This window comes from Staurois parvus, unplaced genomic scaffold (genome assembly GCF_062004578.1).
Source record: "Staurois parvus isolate SC_StPar_1 unplaced genomic scaffold, SC_StPar_1.0 ptg000758l, whole genome shotgun sequence".
Classification (NCBI taxonomy): Eukaryota; Metazoa; Chordata; class Amphibia; order Anura; family Ranidae; genus Staurois; species Staurois parvus.
In genome coordinates, this window is record NW_028318554.1 from 1,059,319 (window position 1) to 1,072,792 (window position 13,474).

The window sequence follows — 13,474 nt, forward strand, 5'->3', positions numbered from 1 at the left end:
TGGGGGTATTACTGAGCGGGGGATCAGCAGAGCTGGCGGTATTACTGAGCGGGGGATCAGCAGAGCTGGCGGTATTACTGAGCGAGGGATCAGCAGAGCTGGGGGTATTACTGAGTGGGGGATCAACAGAGCTGGAGGTATTGCGGGGCATTGGCAGAGCTGAGGGTATTACTGAGTGGGGGATCGGCAGAGCTGGCGGTATTACTGAGTGGGGGATCAGTAGAGCTGGGGGTATTACTGAGCGGGGGATCAGCAGAGCTGGGGGTATTACTGAGTGGGGCATCAGAAGAGCTGGGGGTATTACTGAGTGGGGCATCAGCAGAGCTGGGTGTATTACTGAGCAGGGAATCAGCAGAGCTGGGGGTATTACTGAGCAGGGCATCAGCAGAGCTGGGTGTATTACTGAGCGGGGCATCAGTAGAGCTGGAGGTATTACTGAGCGGGGGATCAGCAGAGCTGGGGGTATTACCGAGTGGGGGATCAGCATATCTGGGAGTATTACTGAGTGGTGGATCAGCAGAGCTGGGTGTATTACTGAGCAGGGCATCAGCACAGCTGGGGTTATTACTGAGTGGGGCATCAGCAGAGGTGGGGGTATTACTGAGTGGGGCATCAGCAGAGCTGGGGGTATTACTGAGTGGGGGATCAGCAGAGCTAGTGGTATTACTGAGTGGTGGATCAGCAGAGCTGGGTGTATTACTGAACAGGGCATCAGCAGAGCTGGGGGTATTACTGAGTGGTGGATCAGCAGAGCTGGGTGTATTACTGAGCAGGGCATCAGCAGAGCTGGGGGTATTACTGAGCGGGGCATCAGTAGAGCTGGAGGTATTACTGAGCGGGGGATCAGCAGAGCTGGGGGTATTATTGAGTGGGGGATCAGCAGAGCTGGGGGTATTACTAAGCGGGGGAGCAGCAGACCTGGGGGTATTACTGAGCGGGGGATCAGCAGAGCTGGGGGTATTACTGAGCGGGAGATCAGCAGAGCTGGGTGTATTACGGAGCGGGGCATCAGCAGAGCTGGGGGTATTACTGAGCGGGGGATCAGCAGAGCTGGGTGTATTACTGAGCGGGGGATCAGCAGAGCTGGGGGTATTATTGAGTGGGGGATCAGCAGAGCTGGGGGTATTACTGAGCGGGGGAGCAGCAGACCTGGGGGTATTACTGAGCGGGAGATCAGCAGAGCTGGGGGTATTACTGAGCGGGAGATCAGCAGAGCTGGGTGTATTACGGAGCGGGGCATCAGCAGAGCTGGGGGTATTACTGAGCGGGGGATCAGCAGAGCTGGGTGTATTACTGAGCGGGGGATCAGCAGAGCTGGTGGTATTACTGAGCGGGGGATCAGCAGAGCTGGCGGTATTACTGAGCGGGGGATCAGCAGAGCTGGGTGCATTACTGAGCGGGGCATCAGCAGAGCTGGGGGTATTACTGAGCAGGGGATCAGCAGAGCTGGGTGTATTACTGAGCTGGGCATCAGTAGAGCTGGAGGTATTACTGAGCGGGGGATCAGCAGAGCTGGGGGTATTACTGAGCGGGGGATCAGCAGAGCTGGGGGTATTACTGAGCGGGGGATCAGCAGAGCTGGGGGTATTAAAGAGTGGGGGATCAACAGAGCTGGAGGTATTGCTGAGCGGGGCATCAGCAGAGCTGAGGGTATTACTGAGCGGGGGATCAGCAGAGCTGGCGGTGTTACTGAGCAGGGGATCAGTAGAGCTGGGTGCATTACTGAGCGGGGCATCAGCAGAGCTGGGGGTATAAATGAGCAGGTCATCAGCAGAGCTGGGGGTATAAATGAGCAGGGGATCAGCAGAACTGGGTGTATTACTGAGCGGGGCATCAGCAGAGCTGGGGGTATTACTGAGCGGGGAATCAGCAGAGCTGGGGGTATTACTGAGCGGGGCATCATCAGAGCTGGGGGTATTACTGAGCGGGGAATCAGCAGATCTGGGGGTATTACTGAGCGGGGGATCAGCAGAGCTGGGGGTATTACTGAGTGGTGGATCAGCGAAGCTGGGTGTATTACTGAGCGGGGCATCAGCAGAGCTGGGGGTATTACTGAGCGGGGGATCAGCAGAGCTGGGGGTATTACTGAGCGGGTGATCACCAGAGCTGGGGGTATTACTGAGCTGGACATCAGCAGAGCTGGGGGTATTACTGAGAGGGGCATCAGCAGAGCTGAGGGTATTACTGAGCAGGGGATCTGCTGAACAACAGTACTAATAAGCTGGAGTTCTGCTGGACAAGGGTACCAATGAGCTGGGGATCTGCTGAACAGGGATAGTAATGAGCCGGGGACCTGCTGAGTGGGGGTACTAATGAGTTAGGGTTCTACTGGGTCCCTTTAAAATAAACCGAAAATCAACACACACACGGCATTGGCCAAGCTTCATTAAAGCTTCTAAGAAGTATCATCAAAGCACCACCAAAGCATCAAAAACACATCAAAAAGCATGCGGAAGCAGTAAGCGCTTTAATGTGAGTTAAACTCTAAGCAAGTGTAGATGAGCCCTTAAGGTGTCTTTATTTATATCTTTTTGCCCTGCGGGTAGGATTGTGTTTTAAGCTCTCACATTCCTCTCGGTATCAGAGAGCCAGAGAGACAATCCGGCAGTGTGCGCCGATTGTGACACAAGGAAGACTCGGGGGAAACTCCGTCACACTCCTTTGTTATCTATAGCCTGAAGAATAATTTACACACAAAAACAGAAGAGGGATTCCGAGAAGAAGACACAAGTGACCCAGGGGCGGACTGACCATTTGGAAACTCGGGCACTGCCCGAGGGCCTGGGGTCAGTAGGGGGCCCCATGAGATGCCCCTGGTACCTTTTTCATAGGCTTTTTTGAGTTTGGGCAAGGACACAGGTGCAACATGATCCCCTATTGCCCGGGGACCCCATGAGTTGTCAGTCCGCCCCTGCAAGTGACACATACCAGAGGAGAGGGGAAATTTACAATCAAGGAACGTTCCCAGATACAATATCTTCCTACACTCACCGGCCACTTTATGAAGTCCACCTTGCTAGTACCGGGTTGGACCCCCTTTTGCCTTCAGAACTGCCTTCATTCTTCATGGCGTAGATTCTACAAGGTGTTTCCTCAGAGATTTTGGTCCACATTGACATGATGGCATCACGCAGTTGCTGCAGATTTGTCAGCTGCACATCCATGATGCCAATCTCTCATTCCACCACATCCCAAAGGTGCTCTATTGGATGGAGATCTGGTGACTGTGGAGGCCATTGGAGTACAGTGACCTCATTGTCATGTTCAAGAAACCAGTTGGAGATGATTTGAGCTTCGGGACATGGTCAGGGGCAAACTGACAACTCATGGGGCCCCCGGGCAATAGGGGATCATGGGGCCCCTGTGTCCTTGCCCAAACTCAAAAAAGCCTATGAAAAAGGTACCAGGGGCATCTCATGGGGCCCCCTACGGACCCCGGGCCCTCGGGCAGTGCTCGAGTTTCAAAATGGTCAGTCCACCCCTGGACATGGTGCATTATCCTGCTGGAAGGAGCCATCAGAAGATGTGGACACTGGCACCTGGTGTGGTTTTCTGCTGCTGTAGCCCATCTGCTTCATGGTTCAACATGTTGTGCATTCTGAGTTGGTATTCTGCATACCTTGGATGTAACGAGTGGTTATTTGAGTTACTATTGCCTTTCTATCATTTGGAACCAGTCTGCCCATTCTCCTCTGACCTCAACAAGGCATTTTTGTCTACACAACTGCTGCTCACTGGATATTTTCTCTTTTTCGGACCATTCTCTGTAAACCCTGCAGATGATTGTGTGTGAAAATCCCAGTAGATCAGCAGTTTTTGAAATACTCAGTCCAGCCCATCTGGCACCAACAATCATGCCACGTTCAAAGTCACTTAAATCCCCTTTATTCCCAATTCTGCTGCTCGGTTTGTGTCATGTTTCACATGACTGTCATGTTGACTATCATATACCTTTAAATGTTTTCAGTGTTTTGTCTCTGCGCCTCCATTTCCTTCAGTTTAGCTAATGTTGAATAGATAGCCCTCCCCCTTTCCCAGAGATGCATTGCAACGGCCTCATGGCATGAAGCAAGACACAGTATGTTCTTTTGACCTATGGAATTTCATTGTTGTAAGATTCAGTTTATGGAATAAACTTCACAAGATCTACAAGATGTCATTCTCATTGAGTCACTGACTGTGGTATCCAACTGAGGTTGAAGTTATCGCTATCTCATCACAACTGTAAATCACAGAGATCACACGATCAATGCTTAGATTGGAGACACAGAACAGTTTGAATTTCAGCAAGTCGTCTTCACAACGTCTAGATGCCTAAATGCATTGAGTTACTGCCATGTGATTGGCTGATTAGCAATTTGTGTTACCAAGCTATTGAACAGGTGTACCTAATAAAGTGGTCGGTGAATGTATATATCTTTTATTGGATATCCCCATCTAAACCATAAGTGGCCTTTGAACTGCAGTGAAGATACCAGTAAGATTCCTAAATGTTATTATGTATCAATTCTATTATTCCTGTCCTGGGAGAACTGTTAACCTCTTGGCGCCGGAGCCCTTTAAGAGTTTCAGAAGTCGGGAGGCGGGGCTGGGTTTTAGGGTCATGTGACCGCCGTGATTCACCGCCATCGGAAAAGGTCTCGATCGAAAGGGGAGATCGGGACCTTTCCGGGAGTGGCGGATATATGTGCTGGGAGTGCGCAGGGCGCGTGCTCTCAGCACATATGTATTTTTTAATGGCACGCAAACATGTGGCCGCTTGGCGTTAAGGCCCAGACACCGAGAGACCACATATTTGCGTGCGATCGGCATGAAGGGGTTAATATGCATATTAGCAGCTTTCTGTTTCCAGACACCCTGACAGATTAAGATGTCTATGTATAAAAAATTCACTGTGTGATGTCTTCACCACTTGCACAGGCCCAACGAATGATCACCGTAATGTTTGTTATATAATAATCACCTATGATCGTTAGCTCCATAAAGGGGTACTTTTTAATGGTGTTATTTCAGGAAAATACCGCATTATGGCCACTAGATGGAGCTGACAATCACATATCATTATGGTACAAACAATACAATACAAGTCCTGAATATGTTCACACAGCAATTTTTTGCAGGGTGACTGTTCCTGTCTCCGCCCCCTCCTGTTTTCTGCAGGCAGCCTGTAGTGGGAGGGGCCTACTTGGTCCCTCCCACAGTGCTGCCCTCTGCTTAGGCTATGTACAGCCCAGTGATGATGTCACAGCTACATTTACAAGGTAATATCTGTGTTTACAAACGCATTTGGTGCACACAAGGTGGGTTTATACGCTGTGAGGCTATTGAAGAATATATTTAAATAACTGTTTTTGTGCCTGGAGTTCAGCTTTAACCTTCCCTTACACTATCCAAACCTATACCAAACAGTTTTACATAAACTGAACAGGAAACCAAAATATGGAGGATGCCATTGGTGGTTCCTCCTGAAAATGATATTTGCCTGGTTGTCATGTGGATCTGATGGCTTCAACACTTTCCGAGCAGGGACGGACTGACCATTTGGAAACTCAGGCACTGCCCGAGGGCCCGGGGTGAGTAGGGGGCCCCATGAGATGCCCCTGGTACCTTTTTCATAGGCTTTTTTGAGTTTGGGCAAGGACACAGGGGCCCCATGATCCCCTATTGCCCGGGGGCCCCATGAGTTGTCAGTCCGCCCCTGTTTCCGAGGCACCAATCTGGAACCAGTATGTAGATCAGGGCTTCTGATGTCACTCCAGCTTTATATTCTGTTTGGTGGTCCCAGTATGGGAACTCAGAAAAGTGTTGCAGTCAGAGATAGCCAGGCAGGGGCGTCCCTAGGGTTGGTGTCACCCGGTGCAGTAACACTTGGTGACACCCCCTCCGACGATCCCCGCAGGATGGATCGGATCTGCAGATTGAGCATAATGGATCGGAGTCCGATCCATTATGCTCCCCAATCCGCAGAGCCGATCCATCCTGCGGGCATCGTCGGCATGCAACCTATATGGGGTGACACCTGACCCGCTCCACAAAAAGGTAAGTTGTAAAGAAAGTCGACGATCCCCGCAGGATGGATCGGATCTGTGGATTGGGGAGCATAATGGATCAGACTCCGATCCATTATGCCCAATCTGCAGATCCGATCCATCCTGCAGGGATCGTCGACTTTCTTTACAACTTACCTTTTTGTGGAGCGGGTCAGGTGTCACCCCGTGCGATCGGTGTCACCCAGTGTGGGCCGCACCCCCTGCAGCTGCCTCGGTGATGCCACTGTAGCCAGGCAAATAGTATTTTAAGAAGGACATCAGTCTACATGTTCCTTTAGGGCAGGTTCACACCATAGAAATGCAGTCCAGATGGGTTTACACATGCGCGTTTTTGATGCATTTTTGATACATTTTGATGCGTTCCAGTGTATTTTTTATGTGTTCTGGTTCATTTTTTCCTTCTTTTTTTCTTCCATTTAAATAGGAACATGTGAGTTCTATTGTGTTTTGGTGCTTTTTTGATGCGTTTTACCGTGTTCCAGTACAGAACTGTGCAGGAAAAATGCAGCCTGTTCTACATTTTTTTTTCTGCATCCGGAACGCAATGGAACTGCAAGTACTGATGTGAACTATGACATTGACAACCATATCACCTATTTTGTGTGCATTTTGGATGCAGAAAAAAATCAACTGAAATGCATGGAGTGTGAACTGGTCCTGTCACGATAGGCATATAGAGGCTGTTATTGCTGACCTTCTTCTGAAAATACTAGCTGACTGGCTGTGTCTGGTGAGTTTAACTTCCACAAGAAGCTTGCAGAAAATCCTGCGGGCCACCAACACGCACCAAAAACGCACTGGAACGCACATATTCCTATTTAAATTGAAGAAAAAGAGGGGGGTGGAAATAAACCAGAAAGTATCAAAAACACATTAAAAAAATGCACCGGAACATGCCAAAAATGCATAAAAAACGCGCATGCAGAAACTCATCCACAATGCATCTGGACTGCGTTTCTATGGTGTGAACTGGCCCTGAAAACAGGAAAAATTCCTTATATTAGCACTTGTTCCTTGCCAGGGACTCAAAGTTTTGAAGCTATTGGATCAGCATAACATACAGGCAACTATTATCTTCAGATACGGTGGCAGTTCCCATATATTTTATTGGGACAGGTGAGAATAGAAATGCTGAAAAAGTTCTGATTGCTGCCTTGTATGGAGTCAGGGACTGTCATCCTTATCCTGCCATCACCAACAAGGCATTCCTGATGACCCTGAAGAAGGACAGAAGAAGGACTTTACAGATCCATACATACAGACCTATATGCTGGTCCTAATCAGGGGAATGCTTTTAGCACTATTACCACTTTTATGTAACTTTAAATTGTAAGTCGATCAAATGGTTAAGAGCAATGGTCTCCAAACTGTGACCCTTTAATTGGTTTTATCTGGCCCTTGGGGCACTATTCCTCCCACTGACACTAACAATGTTGCAGTGTTCCTCCCACTGACACCAAGGATGGGGCATTGTTCCTCACACTGACACCAAGGATGGGGCATTGTTCCTCACACTGACACCAAGGATGGGGCACTGTTCCTCCCACTGACACCAATGATGGGGCACTGTTCCTCCCACTGACACCAAGGATGGGGCGCTGTTTCTCCCATTGAAACCAAGGAAGGGGCACTGTTCCTCCCACTGATACCAAGGATAGGGCACTATTCCTCCCACTGACTGCAACGTTGGGGCACAATTCCTTCCACTGACACCAACGATGGAGGGCACCATTTATCTCACTGATACCAATGACTGGGCACTATTCTTCCCACTGACACCAATGATGGGGCACTGTTCCTCCCATTGACACCTAGGATGGGGCACTGTTCCTCCTATTGACACCCAAAATGGGGCACTGTTCCTCCCACTGACACCAATGATGGGGTACTGTTCCTCCCACTGATACCAATGATGGGGCACTGTTCCTTCCACTGACACCAATGATGGGGCACTGTTCCTCACACTGACACCAAGGATGGGGCGCTGTTTCTCCAATTGACACCAAGGAAGGGGCACCATTCCTCCCACTGATACTAAGGATAGGGCACTATTTCTCCCACTGACTGCAACGTTGGGGCACAATTCCTTCCACTGACACCAACGATGGAGGGCACCATTTATCTCACTGATACCAATGACTGGGCACTATTCTTCCCACTGACACCAATGATGGGGCACTGTTCCTCCCACTGACGCCAAGGATGGGGCACTGTTCCTCCCATTGACACCAAGGATGGGGCACTATTCCTCCCACTGACACCAAGGATGAGGCACTATTCCTACCACTGACACCAAGGATGAGGCACTATTCCTACCACTGACACCAACGATGGAGGGCACCATTTCTCTCACTAATACCAATGACTGCGCACTATTCTTCCCACTGATACCAATGATGGAGCACTATTCCCTCCCCAATTCAATACATTGTAAACTTCCACAGTCCGGTCCCTCTAAATTCTGCAGGACAGTAAATTGGCCCTTTGTTTAGAAAGTTTAGAGACCCCTGGTTTAGGGAATACCTGTGATAGGAAATTCTCTTACCTTGCTGTGAGAGGCCGGAGGATGAGACATCTCCTCTGCTGGTTTGGTAGGAGGGTCCACAATATACGGCTCGGTCTCTTCTGGCTTTCTGAATGCAGAGAAAAAAATACAAGAAATTAAAGCTTATATTTATTGACTGGCTTGTATGGAAGAGAAGGAAAGGGCACAGGGCCGCCATCAGGTAGTGACATCCAATACACAAGGAGGGGGTCCAGGTGTCCTGAGGGGCCCAGACCCCAACCAGGGTCGTGTTTAATGTGGGGCAGCTGCCCTGGGTGTCTGCTGTCAGAGAGGAATGGCTGCAGAGGAGGGCGGAGTGGTTGGGGGATCCCCAGTGTGCACCAGTCAAGATCTGCAGTGTGCGCCAAGCTGTGCGGGGTGGGTGAGGCCAGGGGATGCCACCGGAGGGCCCTGTGGTTGAGGAGGAAGAAGAGGACGAGGTCAGGGTGGAGGAGCTGCAGCTGCTGCCAGAGATTCTGGTGTAGATGGGACACAAGCTCAGCTACTGCTCCTGGCACCAGATCCTGACACCTTCTGGAGGAGCCACTGCTGGACAGGTGAGAGCTTGGAGGACTGGTGTTTCCCAAGGTGTGTGAGAGCCCACAATGAGTGACACTCCCCATTCCTGCCATGCCCTTCATCCTGTCATGGGAGGAGATGGGACTGGAGGAGGAAATGGGATGGAGGAGATGGTACTGGAGGAGCACATGGGATGGAGGAGATGGTACTGGAGGAGGACATGGGATGGAGGAGATGGTACTGGAGGAGGACATGGGATGGAGGAGATGGTACTGGAGGAGGACATGGGATGGAGGAGATTGTACTGGAGGAGGACATAGGATGGAGGAGATGGTACTGGAGGAGGACATGGGATGGGCCTTTGTGGGATGGCCAGTGGGCGGATTCAGTGGGATAGCCAGTTGGAGTATCTTGGGGGGGGGGCAGACCTAAAGCTTTGTAAAATTTCTGATAGCTACCCTGAAAGGGCAAAAGAAGGAAAAGAAGGGGAAATAAAGGAAAGGAAGGGGAGGGGAGGAAAGGGGAGAGAGGAGGAGAGAGGAAGGGGAGGGGAGGAAAGGGGAGAGAGGAGGAGAGAAAAGAGGAGAAAACAGACAGGAATGGAAAAAAAGAAAGGAGAAGAGAGTAAATGAATTGAGGGGTCCAAGGGAGATGAAAAGAAAGGTAATGAGAAGAGGAGGGGAGGCAAGGGAAGATGAGTGAAAAGGAGAAGATGAGAAGAAAAGGGGAGGGTTGGGGAAGAGGACAGTAAAGGAGGGGAGAGGGAAGGAGAAAAGGGAGGTGAGAATAGATGAGGAGAGAAGGGGGGGGGGTAAGAAGGGAAGGTAGAGAAAGGAAGATAAAGGGGCAGTGGTGTATTTAGTTCATGTGCTGCCCAGGGCAACACTACAATCGGGCACCCCGAACGCACCAGAACATCCCCCTGCCCCACCACCACAGCCCATTGCCACAATCCTCCCCCCATCCAGCCACTGCCCCTTCCACCACCGACCAACACACATCCCCCGCCATTCTCCTGAGGATTTACCCCCCTTCCTGAACATTTTTTGCAATACGGCACTGCATTACTTTAACTGACAATTGCGCAGTCATGCAATGCTCTTCATAAATTATATTTATGTATTTTTTTTCCCCACAAATGAAGCTTTCTTTTAGTAGTATTTGATCACCTTTGCGGTTTTTATTTTTTGTGCTATTAATAAAAAAACACCGACATAAAAAAAAAAAGAAAAAACTATATTTTTTACTTTCTGCTATAAAACATATCTAATAAAAAAATTTAAAAAATCAAATTTCTTCATAAATTTAGGCCAAAATGTATTCTACTACATATTTTTGGTAAAAAATCCCAATAAGTGTATATTGATTGGTTTGTGCAAAAGTTATAGCATCTACAAATGGCGGTATATACACTGGAATTTTTTTTTTATACTAGTTATCAGCGACTTATAGCGGGACTGCGATATTGCGGAGGACAATTTGACACTAACTGACACTTTGTGGGAGCCAGTGACACAACTAAGGTGATCAGTGCTAAAAAATATGCACTGATCTCTGTACTAATGACACTGGTTGGGAAGGGGTTAAACATCTAGAGCGATCAAAGGGTTATTTGTGTGCCTAGCCAATGTTTATGTGTTGACTATGTGCTGTTTTTACTAGGCAATCTGCTAGATTTTATTCCCTGAATAAAATCTAGCAGATCGCCATTGACATAACACAGCTCTGCCTTATTTACAGAGCTGTGTTATTTCAGTCTCCTCGGCGATCAGCAGGTGCCGGAGCTCATCCATTGGCTGGCACCTGTTAATACGCTTCTGTTGCGTCCAAACATAGCAGAAGAGGCGCTCCGGACGGCGGCAGTGGCGAGCCCCCAGTGGCGGAAGTGCAAAATTACGTTTATATATGTGATTTTGCACAGAACGTCCGCCCTGTAGCAGTACATCTGCTATAGGACAGACAGCAAGTGGCATAGACAGCAATAAAAACTGACAAGTGTTCTAATCCAGTGTTTCTGAACCTTTTCTGTCAAGGCACCCTTTAAAATTATGGACAATCTCAAGGCACCCCATTCTAAAATGTAAAAAACGAAACTAATAGTTTTACATATTGCAGCAACAGCCACACATGTAGGACATCCAACATTGGAGGTGATTTATTCTTTCAAAGTAAATGCACACGGGTAGTGACTAGTATTCCAGGAGTTCTTCTTCAAAGAAAGGGTTCAAAGAAGAATTCTGGTGCCCAATGTGATCCTAATGACATCAGCAGTTGTTAGGATGCCACTGGTGGCTGACCTGTACAGTGCCCAAGGTTGTAAAGTTTCACAATGAAAACCTGTGGCTTTTGTGGATCTTTGTGCAATTTGGGGCAAATTTTGGGCATTTTGCCAAGGCACCCCTGAGGAACGCAGAAGGCGCCCCAGGGTGCCTAGGTACCCTGGCTGAAAAAGACTGTTTTAATCCCTCTGCACTCTATCCAAGACTAGAAAAAAGTTTTGATTTTAGTTATACTATAACCTACCAGCATGTCTTTGGAATGTGGGAGGAAACCCACGCAGGCACAAAGAGAACATGCAAACTCCACATGGGTAGTGCCGTGGTTGGGATTCAAACGGCCCTAGTGCTGCTATGCAGGACTGCTGTTAGAAACCACGGGGCCCCATACAGCCAATCTGACAAAAAAAAAAACAGTTTACTCCGCTTCAGTTATGAATGAACACAGTTAGTGATGTGTACAGATCACTCATTGTGTTCATTCATGAAAGGAAGGGGCTGGTAAATGTGAAATTTACCGGACCCTTCCCCCACTCTCCATCCTGAAGGATCTTATTGTGTGCTTGCAGCTGCCGGTGAGAAGGAGAGGAGGAAAGCCGGCAGCACTGTGGGGGTCACACAGGGGGGGCCTGGCAGAAGGGGGAAATGTATAGTGCACAGGGAGGGTGATGGGTGTGGCGAGGGGGGCAATTACTGGAACCGATCCCCTGTATGGCTCTCTCTGCAGCAGCTGAAAGCCAGCGGGAGGGAGAGGAGAAGAAGCCAACTTTCAGCTGCTGCAGAGAGAGCCATACAGGGGATTGGTTCCAGTAATTGACCCGTTACTGTGCCGATCACCCTCCCTGCTCACATCCAATTCACTCAGCTGCCTGGGCCCCCCTGCTGGCATGGGCCCCGTACAGGAGGACTGGTGGTACCCCCTTATCCACGGCCCTGCTGCTAGGTGGAAGTGCTAACCACTAAGCCACGGTGCTGAGAACTGAGGATATATTTGGTGAGATTTGGTAAGCTCAAGAATCTTTTCAAAGATAAAGGAACTTTGCAAAAAAGATGTAGTTGAGAAAAGGTTTAGCTAAAATTTAGGAAACATCTCTTGGACCGGTAAGGTTTTCTATGGTAAAGAGCAGAGGACTTTTTCTTCCAGCAATTTTCAAACCAAAGCATGACAGTGCTGCTTATGCACCCAAATGTCCAAGTCGAATGATATTACATACTAAAATGACGACAGACGTTAATACTCAATAAAAGCAAATTTGTCAGCAGGGGGGTTTTGTCTCCTCCAAGGTCCAGTAGATGGGTCAGGACCAGGGGCGGACTGACAACTCATGGGGCCCCCGGGCAATAGGGGATCATGGGGTCCCTGTGTCCTTGCCCAAACTCAAAAGAGCCTATGAAAAAGGTACCAGGGGCATCTCATGGGGCCCCCTACTGACCCCGAGCCCTCGGGCAGTGCCCGAGTTTCCAAATGATCAATCCGCCCCTGGTCAGGACGATAAAAAAATAACCCCAAAAAGTGAAAATCAGCATTGAAGATAGGAACAAATCCCTCCCCTTTTGTATAAAATACCCGGTAGGTACTCACCCTCCATATGCACCGAACGTGAAGCTTCGCTTGCGAGAGAACATCTGGAATCGTTCCATATGGACCGTCTATCCCGCGTCCTGGAATCTCTGAAGTTCTCATGGATCTGAGCAGGAAGAAGAACTGGAGTTATCGAGAGGCCACCTGCATGGCAGAGGCTGCGAAATTCTCAGCCTGTCTAATGAATGTCAAAGACAACACATGAAAGGGACGGGAAAATGTCATCGAGACAATCAGTGAGTGTCCCCTATGGAGATTGCAGGCCCCCCTCACAGAGACAGACAAGGTTCTGTCTTATGGGCCTTCTCCTCTGCGCTCCCGTCAATCTCTTCATCTCTCTCCTCTTCATTGTCTCTTTCTGGCCTCTAAACTGTCAAACGTTATGGGACCCCCCGCTGCCGATTCCTCCTGTGGGGACGGTGACATTAACTAGTGAGAACAGCATGGGGCTCTCGCAGTAGACGTAGGAATGGGTTTGCTTATTTAAACACGTCAATACAGA

The 13,474-nt window shown here is 49.1% G+C and overlaps 1 protein-coding gene across 1 annotated transcript in view; it reads right to left on the reverse strand.

Annotated features, from left to right (window-relative positions):
- The window catches only part of LOC149444948 (rap1 GTPase-activating protein 1-like), a 159,462-nt gene extending 146,345 nt beyond the window's left edge, over nucleotides 1-13,117 (reverse strand). The window contains exons 1-2 of the mRNA XM_089654347.1: nucleotides 12,973-13,117; nucleotides 8,596-8,683 (exon numbers count right to left, since the gene is read on the reverse strand). Of these exons, the coding sequence (XP_089510473.1) occupies nucleotides 8,596-8,683; nucleotides 12,973-13,031 (147 nt within the window). The 5' untranslated portion in view covers nucleotides 13,032-13,117. The remainder of the gene's footprint in view (nucleotides 1-8,595; nucleotides 8,684-12,972) is intronic.
- Between the last annotated feature and the right edge of the window lie 357 nt (nucleotides 13,118-13,474).